This window comes from Oryzias latipes, chromosome 10 (genome assembly GCF_053564925.1).
Source record: "Oryzias latipes strain Hd-rR chromosome 10, Olatipes_Hd-rR_3.1".
Taxonomy (NCBI): domain Eukaryota; kingdom Metazoa; phylum Chordata; class Actinopteri; order Beloniformes; family Adrianichthyidae; genus Oryzias; species Oryzias latipes.
This window is the reverse complement of record NC_136246.1, coordinates 9,159,171-9,176,183: the sequence shown is the minus strand read 5'-3', so window position 1 is coordinate 9,176,183 and position 17,013 is coordinate 9,159,171. Positions and strand designations below refer to the sequence as shown.

At 36.6% G+C, this 17,013-nt stretch overlaps 1 protein-coding gene and 1 long non-coding RNA gene across 3 annotated transcripts; one reads left to right on the top strand and one right to left on the bottom strand.

Annotated features, from left to right (window-relative positions):
- The first annotated feature begins 1,725 nt into the window (after positions 1–1,725).
- LOC110015694 (uncharacterized) lies at positions 1,726–3,644 on the top strand. The gene is made up of 3 exons (XR_002290936.3): positions 1,726–2,129; positions 2,273–2,409; positions 2,500–3,644. It is a non-coding gene; the product is annotated as an uncharacterized LOC110015694 (long non-coding RNA).
- Positions 3,645–3,804: 160 nt separating this feature from the next.
- On the bottom strand, positions 3,805–12,680 carry LOC110015715 (neural cell adhesion molecule 1). 2 transcript variants are annotated; one of them, XM_020706396.3, is made up of 6 exons: positions 12,523–12,680; positions 12,092–12,421; positions 11,666–12,010; positions 10,811–10,930; positions 8,351–8,409; positions 3,805–6,288 (listed from the first exon to the last, which is right to left on the bottom strand). In XM_020706396.3, exons 1-6 carry the CDS (start codon positions 12,560–12,562, stop codon positions 6,163–6,165), a joined length of 1,020 nt encoding a protein of 339 aa, XP_020562055.3. In that variant the 5' UTR covers positions 12,563–12,680; the 3' UTR covers positions 3,805–6,162. The 2 variants fall into 2 exon arrangements, with proteins under 2 accessions (XP_020562055.3, XP_020562057.3); XM_020706398.3 differs by lacking the exon at positions 8,351–8,409 and having other exon boundaries at positions 6,161–6,288; positions 12,523–12,676.
- Between the last annotated feature and the right edge of the window lie 4,333 nt (positions 12,681–17,013).

Here is a 17,013-nt window from a genome sequence, read left to right as displayed (position 1 = left end):
TCTGTGATGAGTTTGAGCGGGTCATAGAGGGGATGGAATGGGAGGAGATAGTCTGCACATTGTTGGAGATTATCGAGGCTGAGTTGGTTGCAGTACCACCTGCAGAACTCCCCATCTCAGCCTTTGCCTTACATTATGTGGTGCTGTTCCCCGGCTCCTGGAAGCACACAGATACAGTGACGGGTAAGAGCAGAGGGCAGGGGCCAAAGCTGAGCTCAATTTAACCCTTGTGCTATCCTAGGCACTTTAACATTGGGAGTTGGGTCATCTGGACCCACTAGACAGTGCTCTGAACCTTTTTTCTTCAATGATTTGTGATCTTCACAGGTATCCATGGATTACATGAAATCTTTCCACTTTTATCCACCTTTGTTATGGTAGGGAGAACACGTCAATGGAAGGGTGGGCTCATCTAAGATAGCACAAGGGTTAAAAAAACCCTCAGCTTTGAACAAAGCCCTGGGCAAAAGGGTGAGATCTTCAGAAAGACCTTCCTGGTGTTTGTTCAGCAGCTGACAGTGTGTCCTCTCTCCACAGTGGATGTCTCTTGTTCCTGAGGAGAAGGACAAATACTTCCAGGAGGCCCTGCAGGAGCGAAGGATGCAATAACAGAGGCATCCTGGCTGGAACAGCGCATACAACTACGTATGTCTAACTCTAAAAGGCCTCACCATCCACAACCCTCACCACGCGTCACTGTCTTTTGTGTCATCATGAGACAACAATTCAGAAGTGTTACAAAGAAAACAGTTTAGCGTTGTTTGCTATTTAAGAATGCGGAGTAACAAACAAGCTCATCAAAAAATAACACGGTTGGGTTTACTTCACAAGCACTATTTTAATTAGAGACGTTTCTGTTTCTAAAACCACAGTGACAGAAATGTAAAATGACAGATTTACCTCAGATGGCACGTCAAGTGTTAGTTTGGAACAACAGCTCATCACTTTTCCGGTGCGGTAAATGGGTAAAAATTGGACGCCAATCAGAGGACTTTGACACTGTCCACTTTCACTATAAAGGCATCAGTTAATGCACACTTCAGCAGAATAACAAATATGCTGATTTTATTTTATTTACTGTTGGTGTTTGGAACTGAGTGTGAGTACAACGGTCAGATTAAATCCATACAGTAGATTTTAAACTAATTTATCAGTTTCTTTGATAATATTAAGTACATGCTTCTTCATATACCAAAGATTATGCTCTCTTTTGTCTCTGCTTGATCTTTTTCTAGGTTGTGCTAATGATTTATTCTATGAGACAAAGGCTGTGACAGTTGGAGATCATGTGAAGTTAAACTGTTCACGCGGGTCTGCAGGAGAGCTTGTATGGATGAGAATAGTTTCTGATAATCCTCCAGAAAATCTAACTCAAAATAAGACTCCTAATGTTAAAGTTAATCCAGAACCTGGATCGCTTGAACTGAAAATAACAGAAGCAAAGCTGAATGATACTGCACTTTACATTTGTATGAGGATAAAAGATGAACATCTTCTGTCTTTCAATGTGACATACTTGAGAGTTGAAGGTGAGTACACAAAGATTTCTTTCTTTTTTTAAAAACCATGAATTTGAAAATATAAACACTCAGAAATTGCTATTTGAAATTTGCTTGAACAATTATTTTATTTGCTGGAAAATTGCTAGAACTATTATTTCAGTCTTCTGTTCACATATTTAAAGTCACTTTATTTATGATATCTTATCCCAGATCCTGTGACCGACGTTACTGTATGTGTGTGTGTGAGTATTTACCAATTCTTTACTTTTTCGTACCTTAACCCAGAACTTGCTGTGACGGAGGCCCCTCCATCTACTCCATCTATTCCTGTTTGCCCAAGAGACTCGCTGACTTTGCAATGTTCAGTTCTTCACAAATCCTTAAGGAATTCATGTCCATCCAATGAAAGCGCGTTCTGTTTCAGTGTTGATTTTAGTGAGCCTGACCCAAATAACACTAAAAATAACAGAGCAAATGAAGAGGAGAACACCTTTGAGGGAAATGTCATAACAAAATGTGCGTCCTTTTCAAACAACTTTATTTCTTCTGATGGTTGGACATATTTCTGTGCAGTTCCCAAATGTAAAGACAAAACACCAGTGGAAACATCTCAAATCAACACTGGAGGTAAAAGCATTTGTTTAATGAATTATCAAAGTTAAGATACATTGGAAACTTCTATTTGCTATTTGGTAATGCATCTGGCAAAACAAAGTTGGTGTTCTTTGTAATTATTGATTACAGTTATTATCTTTTCTTTAAATCTACAGCAAACATTTGGACTTCAAGGATGCAAGAAGTTGCCATAAAATGTTTAACTGCTGCTTTGTTCGTCAGTCACATAATTATAGTTTTCTTAATTTATTTAGTCAAGAAGCTGAAAAAATAATTGAAGGCCCTTCTAATGGTAAGTTGCCAAAAACTATTTTAAAATATATTGTTAAACGATATTTACATTTACTGTGTTTATATTTTAATTCACCATTATATTTTACAGACAGAAACATCAACCGGAGGTGATTAGATCAGACAGCAGATGACCAAAAAGCAAACAAAGCAAAAGTCTGATTTATTTAAATATATTTTTAGATTTATGTTTAAATATTTTGCTCTATTCAGATAAATTGAGACATGTTGGTTTATGTGGGGCCAGTTTTTACTGCAGACAAGTCACCAACACACACAAATGTCAGTAAATCAAAACAACTTAAAACTCACACACACAAATAATAAAGTTTAACAAAACGATATGAACATATTTTGAGAAAAATGTAAGTGAAATCGGGCTGTCAAAAAATGTAACCCCCTAATGCTAAATAACCTATAAACTCTGCAAATATTTTTTGGATATAACCACAAGACAGATAAGACCAGGTGCCGGAACTCATCTGTTATTTGAGATAATAAATTGTTGGCTTTTTTATCCAAACAACTCAGTTGTGCTTTTCAGTTAAAATAGTTTTGCATCTACAGGTTACAGGCATCTTGAGATCAAAGCAGTGACTGATAGGAGTAAAATGCCCTTTGCATTTACACCTCTGTTTGACTGTCAAACCACAGCAGGGCTCAAGTTTCCATCACGTCAGTAAGTTGTTCTGTGTTTACCAAAAGATAAACAGGCAGCTCTGTTTGAACCTGCATGAAGGGATGTTACATGACAGTTGCCCCATGGGTCAAACTGTTATGAGACTCCTATATAGTTTTAAATCAGGACAAATGAGCTTTTATCTTTTCTGATTTTTAAATAGTGTTCAATTTTGTACATTCATATGCTATTTGCATGCTTTTTTTTCTTTCAGTGTATGGTGTTGTGCCACTCTATACTGTAGACCATTATAAATCTACTTCTACATGTCTTGTCTCTTGTACAGAATGCATTCAGCTTATCAGCTTTACATAAAACCTTGATCGCAAGCCGTTTGTTTTCTTTCTATAATACTAGATTTATTTTTCTAAAAAATGTTTAAACTTTGAGAGTTTAAACAAAAGGGAAAAAGTGAGAAGATGTTCATGTCTGTTTGAGAAAAGTGTATAAAATGTGTAGTAAATAGTTTTACTGCCTTTAAAACATGAATAATTATTGTGAAATTAAATAATTAGATGAATTCCAATCAACTTTAACAATCAACTTTATCAATCGACACTGGGGCTACCTGAAAGTTGAGACCCTGAGAGACGCCCTGATAAACTGGCCCACACATTTTTACAGAAACTCAGTGGCGGTCAAGATGAACATAAATTAGCTCCATTTGGGTAAGAATGGGCTGACGTGAAATTTGGAGCCCACGTTTCTGCAGTGTCATGCTGAACAATCAAAATGTTTTTATTATTTTTGTACATAAATAGATACACATTTGTCACTATGGAGGACATGTCAAATATCACTCTGCACTGTTGTTGAGCTGCATTCCTGAGATTAAAACAAAGATTAAAACAAACATTGTTATTTTACACGTACAGGTGCAGCTAGAGAATGACAAACTTTGATTTCTAAGCAGAAGTACAGAAAAGCCAGAATTTACAGTATTTTAGGCAAAATATGAGATAAACTAGAGTGTAATGGTGAATATTAAGAACTTGTAAAAATGTACAGATACAAAAAAAATGCTTTATGTTTGTGGGTAAGTATGAAAAAATGTACGTATCCAAATATTCATGGATCATTGTCATTTCAAATGTTTGTATTATAAACATCTCACAGATTGAAATATGGTAAAAAAATAGTTAAGCCAAACACAATTAAGTAGAATACACTAATACCAACAGTATAAACACAATGTAAAAAGATATATTGATCCATGGGTGTCAGAGAAAAAGAGGAGGGGGGGTAATAAATTATTAAGGCTGCATAAATAATATGTACTCAAACTATACAAATGCAGAGTTATACAGACTATGCTTCCGTATTGAAACAAGTGTGTTAGCTGAGCTTGATGGGGGTGGTGGTTTGTGGGGGGTAAGTGTGCGGCAAAGGAAGCAGCTCTGGAGAAAAAAGCTTTTTCTGTTCTTTGTAATCATTGGTGTTCCTACCTCCAAATTCATAGAGGTAAAACACCAAGGTGGGAGAATACAAAACTCAAACAAAACTTTTACAAAGAAAAAACAAAGATCAATCAAGAGAAAAAAAAGAGAATAAGTTTAATGAATGTTTAGAAGCCGGAACAAATATATAAAAATGAGCCGCCACGATCGACTCTTGTGTTGTGATAATAGAAGAAAGAACAAAGTGTAGAGGTGATGGCATGTCTGCGGTCACACAATCAGTTCTCTTTAGTGCCTTTGTCTTTGTGGGTGTCTGTTGAGTTCACTACACTTAGACAATGGGTCAAATATAAAGAACTACATTTACCACACTTGGTTGTGCATGGTGAAGTGAATCAAAAGTGTCTTTCTAAGTTGGTAACATCTTAATCCTTAGGAGATGACAGACTCTCCACAACGTCTAAATCACACAATCATTTTTAAAAGGCTTGTCTATAATCATTCAAAGATGCACTGACTGTCCAATTCAACTGGTTTTTGAAGTGTGTGACTGTCTTTGTGTTATGTTTTATATTTTCATTTTAAGTTTAAAATAAAGAAATTTGTGATTTTTACCGTAAAAACCCTGAAAAATCCTCTAAGCTTTTCTGTTTGTTTGCTTCTGGATTAGATTTACAATATAGCAGATCAACCCAAAAAAAAAACCGTAACGGAGGTGAAGTTGTGCTGAAAAAATTACCCCAAACAGGGGAAGATACATTTTTCAAGACTGACGATAACAAAACACGAGCATGTCGGCAAGAATACTATTATCCAAAACACAATAAAAGACTCATGTGTTTTAGGTCGTCTTCTTAAAACCGTAAGAGTAAACCACTAAGAAAGCACTAAAACTTTTGTGTTTGGACTGTAGAAAGCCATCTTTCTTTAGCAAGAGCTGAAAGCAACAACAAAAAACCACTCTGTCAAAAAAACAGGCTCTGAACCTTGACAGCTTGTATTCACAGTGCTGTTGCTTTGATTTTGGGGGCAATGCTGTTGCTTAGGGCTGTTATACCTCCTGTTTCCTGTCTGCTGCTTGACTGTTCTCCTTCCTATAAAGGTCTAAATGTCAGGTGTAAAGTGCTCTACAGTGGGAGTTTTGATGCATACAGTCCACCTAAATGTGTCAATAATCAAAGGTCACCACTTTCTTTGAGCTACAGCTGGACGCTCACAAACAGAGTAAAACATTACAGGAACAACACTTGTGAAATATCTGCTATCTTTGTATGGTCTTTAAAAACACAGTCAGTGTTTTTGACATAGATTGTCAGGAAAATAGTGAGGCAAAAGTTGTTTTGATGAGCCTGCATTCATCTGACCACATTTCAATGAGTTGCTAGCTCTGATCATGGTTGATTCCTTCCTACTCTGTTTACATCCTGTCATGCCCGGCTACGGTGGCTGTACAGAACACAGAGCTTATTCAGACCGAGGAAACTCAGAGCAAACCAGAGCTCAGTCCGATTGAAAGCGAATCAAGACAATCTCAAAAGATGGATTCAAGAGCGGTTACTGGTCCTGGATTAGGGTTCACTTGGGTGTATTCAGACTGAAAATTTGTTCCAGATTATCAAATTGTCAAATCTGAATACACCCTAAATGAATAATGTTCAATGTTATACAGTCTATATGTTCAGAATGGCTGTCCTTTCATATTTGAATATATGCAGTCATTCAGTAACTCTGTGTTGTTCTTCAACCTTGCTGCTTTGCGAGAGAACTCCAGTGCCACGTAATTTACTCCGTTTTCTTCATTGTCCTGCAACACAAGAAAATCTTCTATCAGTGCCATCAGTGCAGCAATCACACATGCAACTAACACAGAGTAATCAGAAGCTAATAAAAGCACAAATAAGGCAGGTTTTACATTGTGCTGTTAAACTGAAAACAAAGAAAAACAGTAATTTCATCTGCAAGACTACATTAGTTCTAATTGACAGGAAGAGAGTTCCAGACTTTGGAAGCTGCTGGGTTTACCAAAGTGAATTGTTCAGTTCTTGCATCACAATGAGTACAAACACACCTATATCAGCATGCCTTTTTGGACATACATGACCCACTGAGGTGACAATATGTGATGATGTGTCCACTAAAACAGAGCTAAACTTGTGTATCCCTGAACTGGGCCATTATTAGCCCTTCATCATTCATTTATTCGTCTTCTTAACCTGTTTTGTCCCTTTCGGGGTCATGGGGCTGCCGGAGCCTATCGTAGCCACTGTTGAATGAAGGTGAGGTACATCATGGATGGTTTCTCAGTGTGGAGGGCTAACCACTATTCTACTCTGCAGCCAGTAAGAGATTTTTTTTCTTTCTAAAACGTTATATAAAATATGTTGGGAGTTATCAAGTACAGTTCCATTTTTCAAATGCAGTCTCTTAAACCAAAAATCACTCTGAGCCTTGACAATGGACAGAGGATTGTACAAAGTCATGGAGTCCAGTCATTCAAAAGAAGTTCCAAACAATAGATACCAAATACCTTCTTTGGTATCACCTAACAACTTCCCTTGCTCTCCTACACAGTCCTACACCGCAACCATTTATGCAATCAATACATTGATGTGTAAAAAAGAGGCTTTGTATATTGGCTGTGCACCGATATGCAACACTTAACTGATGGAAAGTGTCAAAAAAACTTCAACACTGGGGCTAAAGTGCCAGGTTTGAATCAGACCTCAAATACTTAAGGATTTTTAACTTAGTGCATTGTGACCCTTTTATGACTTAAACTAATATTGGAAACAGAACACAATATTACATTTTGAACAATGGACACTTTAAAAGCAATATGTAATTTCATGAAACCTGTATTTATTTACAAGCATTAAAAAAACATGCTTTTGCTTTCAAGTAGATGCTAATTGTAGTTAAGCTTGGAGCAGAAACAGTTTTATGTGTTTGTATTATTTTTTTTTTTTACCGGTAGATGGCAGCTAGTGGTTAAAGTGTTTTGTGAAAAAAGTTACCTGAAACGAATAAATAACAGGAATAAAAACTGATTGGATTTATTTATTTTGTAAATGACCATGGTTTAGTATGATGGGGTTCAAAGTGTGTATTGTCAGAAATTAATGCACTTTCACGTCGGATGGTTCAGGATTGCACTTGCATTGTCCCTTACCTAACCTCCCTAATACTGTTCAAAGCAACTGATCATGAGGCAACAACAACAATCCCAGAAACAAAATCTTTTTTTGCTTGTTCTCAGTAAGTGCTTTCTTTTTTTAATTTCAACCTAATAAACTCATCGCAGGACAACAGAAACACACACAAGGACACATTCTCACAAATACACTTTGGGACATTTTAGAGTCACCAAGATGCATAGTTTTGAATATACATAGAAAACCGGAGGAACACCCACACATGCACAGGGAGAACATGCAAACTCCACACAGGAATGTCCAAGCTTGGATTTTCGAATGAGATCAACCTCCAGACCCCCGTGCAGCATTGTCTGACTGGTTTGTGTTCTTATTTTTGAAGTAAACACTGTTTGACTTTATTTTGTATAGACTTAACTGACAGAAGCTGAGGATTGGATCTTAAATTGTTTGTTCAGTGCCTTCACTCTACCAAATATTTACATTACTAAAATAAGTTATTTTAATCCATCTCAACACATCTGAATTATTCTTGTCATTTTAAGTTATTTTCGCTTAGTTTTTATTTTACCTTGCCCTCTTACCTGTAACGTCACAATTTTGAAATCATTTTTAGACAGATTATGATTTTATGTCACTTCATTTGTTAGTAACAATTATTTTTGGTCTTTCAGTTTGTTCCACTTAATAAAAAAAACTAATATATGTGATTACCAAACTGACTCCTTGCCCCTCTGCTGGTTGATCTTGTTCAGCCTGACAAGAATCTTCTCCTATTTGTGGAAGTAAGAGAAAAAAAAATGAGTCCAGTAGTTTAAAAAGCCACTATGACCTCAGAGACATGACATAATTTGGTAAAGGTCACAATCTTGAACGTTTCTCTTAAGAATTTTCAAAGCTGCTAAATAAAAGTTCCCTAACAAATATGTGAAAACATCATTGTAAATATTGAAATCAAGGAGACCATTTACATCGTTTCAGGTGTTTAGAAGAACGTCAATAAAACTACTGATCTGGCTGCTCCTGTGTGACCGTGAAATGACCCAGAAGCAGTGGCAATTTCTTTAACCCTTGTGCTATCCTAGGCACTTTAATGTTGGGAGAGGGGTCATCTAGACCCACTAGACAGTGCTCTGAACCTTTTTTCTTCAATGTTTTGTGATCTTCACTGGTGTCCATGGATTACATGAAATCTTTCCACCTTTATCCACCTTTGTCATGGTAGGGAGAACGCGTCAATGCAAGGGTGGGGTCATCTAAGATAGCACAAGGGTTAAGACTGCAAGGGAAGCTCGGCTTCCCTTATAATATCACAAAATTAATGGTCAAATATGTACTATTGTATTAGCATTTTATTTACTAAAAATGCGTTAGAAAACGTTCATCTCAAAGACGAGTTCGTTCAAAATCCGTTTTCCTTCTCATACATTCCCGCATCATCACAGTGCATTTCCCTATAGAAGCCCAGCGTCCACTGACTTCAATGGGGCTGCTTTGAAAGTTTTTTTTCAGCCCTTCGAAACTAGACGGTCATTGTTCGCGGAGCGAACAACGAACAGGTAGAAAGGCGGGCCTTAGATTTAGCGTTTATGATTCCAGACCCGCAACAAACTAACGGCTGCTTCCTAAAACTTAATAATAATTAATAACTAATGATATTCGTCATGCATAATTAATGTAATTTATTGGGTTTAGTGGATTTAAAAATAAATAAATAAATAGAAACTAATCTACATCAAAGTGAATTCGTTTCCATCATCTCACTAATCTTAACTCTGGGTGTTTGACAGACAGAAAAGTCTGTTCAAGGTTGTGGAAAATGGACAAAAGAAGGAAATATATTCAAAGGAAATATTGGGCTTATAAATAATAAAAATAATGAAATTAAATAATTAAATAAACATCCTGTCTGGAACATTCTCATGTATAAAGTAAAATGTTTTGTTAAAAAAACAATGTTGTTGCATAATGAGGAAATAAAACTCTTTATGTTCTCAATTTGTTATTCATTTATTTATTTTTCGTCCTAAAGAGTATCGATAAGAGTACCGTTAAAATACCGGATCGATAAGCAGTATCGCTAAGAGTAGTAGTACCGTTAAAACCTTAACGATACCCATCCCTAGCGCGCATTCATGTTGTGTGTTATGGAGGAAGGAGAACGATAATAAAAGAAGGCTTCTTTATTAACCCGCTCTGGAGAATCTGAGGGTCACAACGGGGAAGTGAACCCAGAAGGAAGATCCGCCTTCGGCCCTGGAGAAGAGGGTCTCCCCCGCGCTTCTTCTGACCACGGTTGGAAAGGGAACAAAAAAGTAATCCCTGGAAAGGTTCAACACCACGCCCGGCCGTTTAGCTGGAAAGGTTTTCAAAAACCGCCCTGTTGCGATAAGAGCCCTTGAGTTTGGCCTGAATAGAGCTGTCACCCCAAATATGAATCCAATTGGTGACCTCGCTTCCCTTCCACTGACAGCAGCATCGCCCGCCATGGTTGATGAATATGTTCTTGTCCCTCCTACTTCAACGCAGAATTATGACGTACCGATCGGATTTATGTGGCCTGGCCGTTCAGACAGAGGTGGCATTTGAAAAGATCGGACACGTATTGGATTCAGGACCACATACCCAAGTGGCCTGGGTCACATTTGAAAAGATCGGATATGTGTTGTTCAGACTGTCATGAAAAGATCAGATACAGGTCGCATAGGGGCAAAAAAAAAAAATCGGAATTGGGTCTTTTCAGCCTGCAGTGTGAAGGTAGCCTTAGATTACACTTGGCATGTGTATTTTGTAAAGCTAATGTATTTCTCTTTCTGACAAAAATCCTTTTTGAAAATGTGAAATTAAGTAATTCATGAGCAGGAGGAACTGGTAATTTCTTTCATCCACTCTGTAGTTAAGCCGTTCAGCTCAGCAGCTTTTTTATGCATATTTGACTTAAAAAAACATTTACAATTTTGCTTTGAATTTTTTTACATATTGGTATTTTTGCATCTTTTAATTTTTAGCATGTATTGTGCTGTACCATTTTTGTGAAACTGTTAAACAGACAAATTTCACAGGAGTGGAATTAAATGAAGTCATTATGTTTTCTGATTCTATTTTGTCTGACATCATCTCACAAGCATCATGTTTTAATAGTTTTTTTTAAATAAGTGAAAGTCTTGAACTTACCTGTGTGTTGCACACATTCAAGCTTCTTCTTTCTTCTGGAAAGAATTAAAATGACATTCACAAAAACACTGATGGTTAACAGTATCCCAAGTGTAATAACATCCCAGCAAAGTTCACCCTCTGGAATCAGAAAAAAAGAAACACATATCAAAAACTGGAATATTTAAAACATCTACTGTGTCCCCTACCTCATTTTTTTTTTAAATTTAAAAAAATCACTTTTGCTCCAACATAGAACAAATAATTTTGTCTTAGATCACATACACAACAGGACATCCTGGGAAAGTAAAATAATGTAAACTTTATTTTGTTGAAAACATTTCTCTTTCCTATATGTACAGGTTAACATAAAGACTTTCATGAATTCTGCTGCATAATATGTTAAGATATCAGTTTCACAAAAAAAAAAAGATATCAGTTTCACTTTGGTTTTATATTGAGAGTATATGGTAAAGGCAGCGAGTTACAATCAAAGACAGAGATTGCTATACGTGTTGCGCAAGAGAAAAAGGAATTACTGAGAAACATCTTTGATGTAGAGCGCTGCAGGAAATGTTAACACACATGTGCTGGGGTTTGCAAAGACATCATTGAAATAGTAAGGTATTAATCTTCATCACGTTTGTACAGCCGTAGCGGGCCTTAAACGTACCCAGAACTATTTCTACATCATGCAGTGATTTCAACAATGAATAAAAGCAAATGTTCTCTCAATATTCTAAATCCTTTTTTGTTAAAAATTTAACCTTTTAGAAATTTTTCTTTTTTTAAACAAGACAAGAAATTTGGCTGCTTTGAAAACTTAAATAAAGGGTGCCAAGCAGTGCTGCATATATGTTGTTCTGTAAAACGTACTTATCTGTACTTCAGTCCTTTCACCAAACAGGATTTCTCCACACGAGAGCACAGCACAAGAGTAAAGGCCAGAATCCGAGGAGTTGTGTATGGTTTTTGACAGATGGTAGTCACATCTTCTCTTTTCTTGAACATCACACTTGGAAGTGGTTGTGTGAATGATTTGTGGACCAGATGCTGATGCCGCTTTGTACCAGTACACTTGGTGTTCACTTGCACACTCTGTTGGATTCTCTTTGGTTTTTGAAATAACTGAACATTGAAGATTGACTGTGTTTCCCTCCTGGACCAACTCCACACCCGGACCTTTTTCCACGTTGTTGAATATGTGCTTAGTTTTAGGATCTGTGAGATTCACAAAAAAGGAATTATAAAAAGAAATATCAGTGATTGGTTTAATAAAAAAATACATCAAACATCTTTTACCTTTAACAACTAACAAACTGCCATTGATGAATTCCATGTTGTATGAGGATCCAGCCTGACAAAAGTATGTCCCTTGATCTTCTTTGCTGACATTTTTTATGATAAGAGCATGTTCTTGACCAGCTCGAGTGGAAATAAATTTGGAGTCAAGATGTGGTCCTCCTCCAGGGGTTTTTGAAATTAACTGGATCTTATATCCAAACTGGAATTTAAACCAGTAAAGCAACCGTTGATCAAAGCCAGTTGCTGAACATTTCAGAGTCACATCATCACCAAGTTCAGTTTCAAAAAAAAAGACGGGCTGAGAAAGTTCCAGGTTTGAAGGCATCGCTATAAACAGAGAAACCAAACAATTAATTACAAAATAGCAGTTTTGGACAAAAGTGGTAGAAAACTCAGTTTTACATTGTACAGCATAGGATATAACTTACATAATGCACCAAGAAGGATAAAGACAGCCAGTCCTCTCATTGTGGCACAGCCTCTCTCTTGCACAACTGAGGTCTTCCCACTCAAATGAAGATTTAGTCATGAGCTGAAAAAACTTTTACAAAGTGGAAATCACAGCGATTGGCTCAAAGAAAGAAAATGTACTTCCTGCTGTTTTGCTGAGCGGTTGACATTTTATTTAAAAGTAAAAGTTTCCTAAAAGTATAGCAGTAATAGTTGCTTAGTTTAAAAAGAGCTAATTTTTTGTGGTCTTTAAAAAGAGACACAGCTTTTATAATGTTCAATTCCCTTTTTCAAAGTAACAGGAAAAAATATATGTTTTCTATCAGAAAAATATATTTCTGCTTTAATCAGTTTATTATTTAATTTGAAGATATTTCTTTACTACTCCACAACATTTTGTATATACTTTAAAACACGTACATTATTATATTATATTAATTTTAAACAGGAATATAGTGGATGTGACCTGCCAGCAATTCTCTCACTTAGTTGCAGTATCAAAGGAAGCTCCTGTGTTTGTTGTCGAAGCGTCTTCAGTACTTGGTTGTGTTGTGGTTATGATTAAAAACCATGAAGTCATCCAGTCTGGTCGAGTCTCCCAGCTCCTGGGTTAATCTCCATTGGATATTTGTAACAGAATTAAAAAAAAGACTGCTGTTGGAGGGAACACTTGGACATTTCTAGGTCATCAGACTCTACAAAAGGCACAACATGTGTTGATACACTCCCAAAGAAAGATTTATATACAGTTTTTTGTTTGCTCACATTTGGATTTTTTAGTCGAGGTAGCTGTCAGAAATGAAGGTGGTGAGCCCCACTGCACTGAAAACAATACACACATATGACATTCATTTTTTCATTATTCATTTTTTCCATCAATGATTTTTAAAGTGTACATACAAGTATTTAAAAATCTACCACAGAAATTTGAATGAAAAATTGAGTAAGGCATCCCAACCCAGTTGACCCACACTTTTTTGTCAGAATAATAATTATTAACTTTATCATTATTAATTTTATCATTACGGTTTACAATAATATTTTTAAGTGAATTAAAAAAACTAACAACAACACTTGTATATCACCTGGGAAATCATCAAGAAAAATCAAAGATGTCACTATTTGGCCCATTTAGCTGAGTCTCTTCTGCTGCAGCATCCCTGACTGGCATGACAGAGGACACAAATTCCCACTTGGAGAGCTGTGCTTCTGCAACTAACATTAATGATCAAGCTTAAGAAATAGCATTTTCTTACCTTAGATGTTACTCAAGTAAGCAAATGGTAAGATCAGGAAAAACAGAGGAGTCTGTGCTTGGGCCTTCCTTATTTGGTGTGAAATGCAAATGTTAAAATTGAATAAAATACTTTTCAATGGATCCACAGATCAATTTTACCACATATGAGCTAATTAAAATCATTCTTATTTTCAAATGCCACTGGCATCGTCAGCACAATATTTGAGTCAAATATTTGTTTTTAGGAGTTGCATTACTTTTTGGCTGTAATAATTGTAGATTGTTTTTATTAATACCATTTTTAACTCGTCTGTGCCAACCACCTCCTCAAGGTGAGTTAATATAATCTCCCTCGTTCATGAAAAAGAGAGTGAACTTTTTGCAACATGTAAGCGCTAACGTCGACTAACTATTTTGTATATCTACCTACAACCACATATGGAGAATTTTCAGGGAAAATTGATGTCATAGCAATACTTCATCACCTTTGTTCTGTTTACGTCTCTCTTTTTTCTTTTGCTTTTTCTACAGTTTTGGTCTTTTCATTTTGGATATTAATTACGGCTACATCAAACGGCTGTGAAAAGCTAAGATGCGACCTTAGGCGGTCACCTACTGTAGGTTACCTATAGCAAAGACCAGCACTGGCTCAGAGGCAAGGACTTTAAAGACTACTCTACCCAGTTATGAGAGATTTCATAAATTATTCTAAAATTTTTACTTTTTTTCTTAACCATATAAAATTTCTTGAAAACATCCTTTCAAGTAGGGTGTTCATGAATATGTCCGAATTCCCAACGTAACCCCTCTATAGTGCACTTTAAGGTGCGTTGTCCATTTTGTAGTGCTGTCCGAATCTACAACTCCAAAATCCAGTGCCCTGGGAATTTCCCAGGGGTCTGCAGAAAAACCAGTGTGCATCGATGCTCACTAGATCGGCGAATATAGACCACAATGCATTGCGTCGGAACATTTTTTACCAAAAAAGGGATTTAAATGTATTTTTTTGATAAACCATTTACGTTTTTATCTTCAGAAGACTGTGGACTCAAAAATAATCGTCACTAAATGCTAATTTTTCAATTCAATTTTTATATCGGGAAACTGATGACTGAAAAAAAATAAAAGTAGTGACCGTGGTGTCCGAATTGCTTTCATATCTTGGTAGCTTCCCCAGAGAAGCTAGCCAACGAGAGAAAAGATTAGTGCAGGAGAGTTCTTAGAAAGAAGTGGTCTGCATATCCAAGGCAAAAATATCACAGTAACATTGGAAAATAGTATGACATTAATATCAACTTTGGTTTCATATCAGCTCTTAACTCTGTTTCTTAATAACCGCTGCCTGTTGTGTTTCAAGTGTTAACATGTGTTCAAGATCTTGGGGCTTCTTGGCCTTCATGGCTTGCCATACCTGCTCAGCCTCCAGACTGCATTGATTGTTTATTCAGTGCAGCTGGATCCTGGTGTATTTAAGCACCACACATTCCCCTACACTCTGCTAGTGTGTTGAATTCTCTACCCTTAAGCAAGCAACAGCAAGTTGATATTTTTGCATTCTGATGGCAATCCCAGTTCTGTTTTTGGATGTTGAGTCATGTCTGTACTTTGTTGGTGTGTTGGCTGAGTTTGGATAGAATTTCATGTGCATGACCCTGGACTGAATTTTTCATGGATTCTCTGGTGTTCCTAATTCCCCAAATTGATGTCTGAGGCTGTTTCCTGGAGGTAAGGTACTCCTGCGTGACTATTGTTCTTAGAACATGAAAAACACTAACACTCTGTGTTTCCGTTACAAACTCCCCTTTTCATCTGGCAGTATAATCGTTCCATTACCACCTGAGCTTCAATAAACTGCATTTATCTTACCCTCCTTGTGCTCGTCGTTGAGTTGTCTGATACCTCCTCCCACTGATAACATGAGGAGATAAGGTGTGCTCTTTTTGTTGTCTTTTGTTGTATTGTCACCTCATTGGAAAAAATGATCAATTTTGCATAAAGTTGTCCCCGTTTGCACCAGCCTTACTGAGATTCAAAATATAGACTCAAAACATTGGCTACAATCCTGATTCACGTTTGATGAATTCTACTGCTTCTGCAATGTTGGTCTACACCCAGATTTTCGTGTACTGCACTCATTGACAAAATACACTAGATGTATTCTCCATATACTCAAACGTCACAGATTTAATTCGTCAGTGAAAATTCATTCATTCATTCATTCATCCATTCCTCTTCCATTTTGTCCCTATCGGGGTCATGGGGCTGCCGGAGCCTATCCCGGCCACCTGTCCAGGGGACGACAGGTGGCCAGTCTGTCGGATAGCCATGATCACACAGCCATTTACATCAAATTCACACAATTTAAAGTATTATCCTATTAAACTATGAAGCATGTCTTTGGACACACAGAAAAGCATTATGTTCCAGGTCCCCCAGCCGGGACCCGATCCGGCCTTCTTGCTATGAGGCAAGAGCACCAACCACTGTGCCACCGTGCAGCCCACACAAAAAATGTATACAGTACTTAAACCCCCCCCCCCAAAAAAAAACATAATGAAACATAAAATAATATATAAATAAGATGTAAAGTGAAAAACATGGATAGATACTGAGGTGTGGTAACAATATTTTGAGGGCCTGTCCACAACAATGACCAGTTCATTCAATTTTACAGGACGAAAAAACGAAAACTATAAAATGAATAAAATACATACAATTAAAAACAGATTAACTAGATAAATAAACTTTAATAGAGGTGTATAATCACTAAAAGTGAATTAAAATGTCAATAAAGATAAATACATAAAAGATGTCACAAAATGTGTGAATAGATAAAATGAATAAAAATGAATACCAAATAAATACATTTCAAATTTCAGCTAAAAGCCAGGTTTGAAAGAAGATTGATAACATTATAAACTCATAGTAAGCAAATTGGTTAATTTGTTGATCCCATCTGTTTCTACCATGGGTACATTTGGTTCCTTCTAGTTTGTGTTAAATTGCGAAAGGTCTGGAACATGCATGTCCAAAGTCTGTACAATGGGCTAAATGTGGCCTGCGTTCAAATTTCCACTGGCCTACAGGCCTCTGGTCATAAAAAAAATAATATGCAGCCCCCAGAATTTTCCAAGGACAATGAATTGTTGATTTAGATCGACTAAATAACATTGTAAAATATTTTAAACCTGTGGGTACTTGACCTTTAGAGCCTTAAGAACCAAACTAGAAG

What these genes read in the sequence shown, in the direction of transcription:
- LOC110015715 (XM_020706396.3), bottom strand. Translation starts at nt 12,562, where the DNA reads ATGAGAGGACTGGCTGTCTTTATCCTTCTTGGTGCATTAT. An exon ending in AAGGACTGAAGTACAGATAA is followed by an intron (nt 10,931 to 11,665) that starts GTACGTTTTACA and finishes TTCTGATTCCAG; the next exon opens with AGGGTGAACTTTGCTGGGAT. An exon ending in AGGGGCAAGGAGTCAGTTTG is followed by an intron (nt 6,289 to 8,350) that starts GTAATCACATAT and finishes CTTGTGTTGCAG; the next exon opens with GACAATGAAGAAAACGGAGT.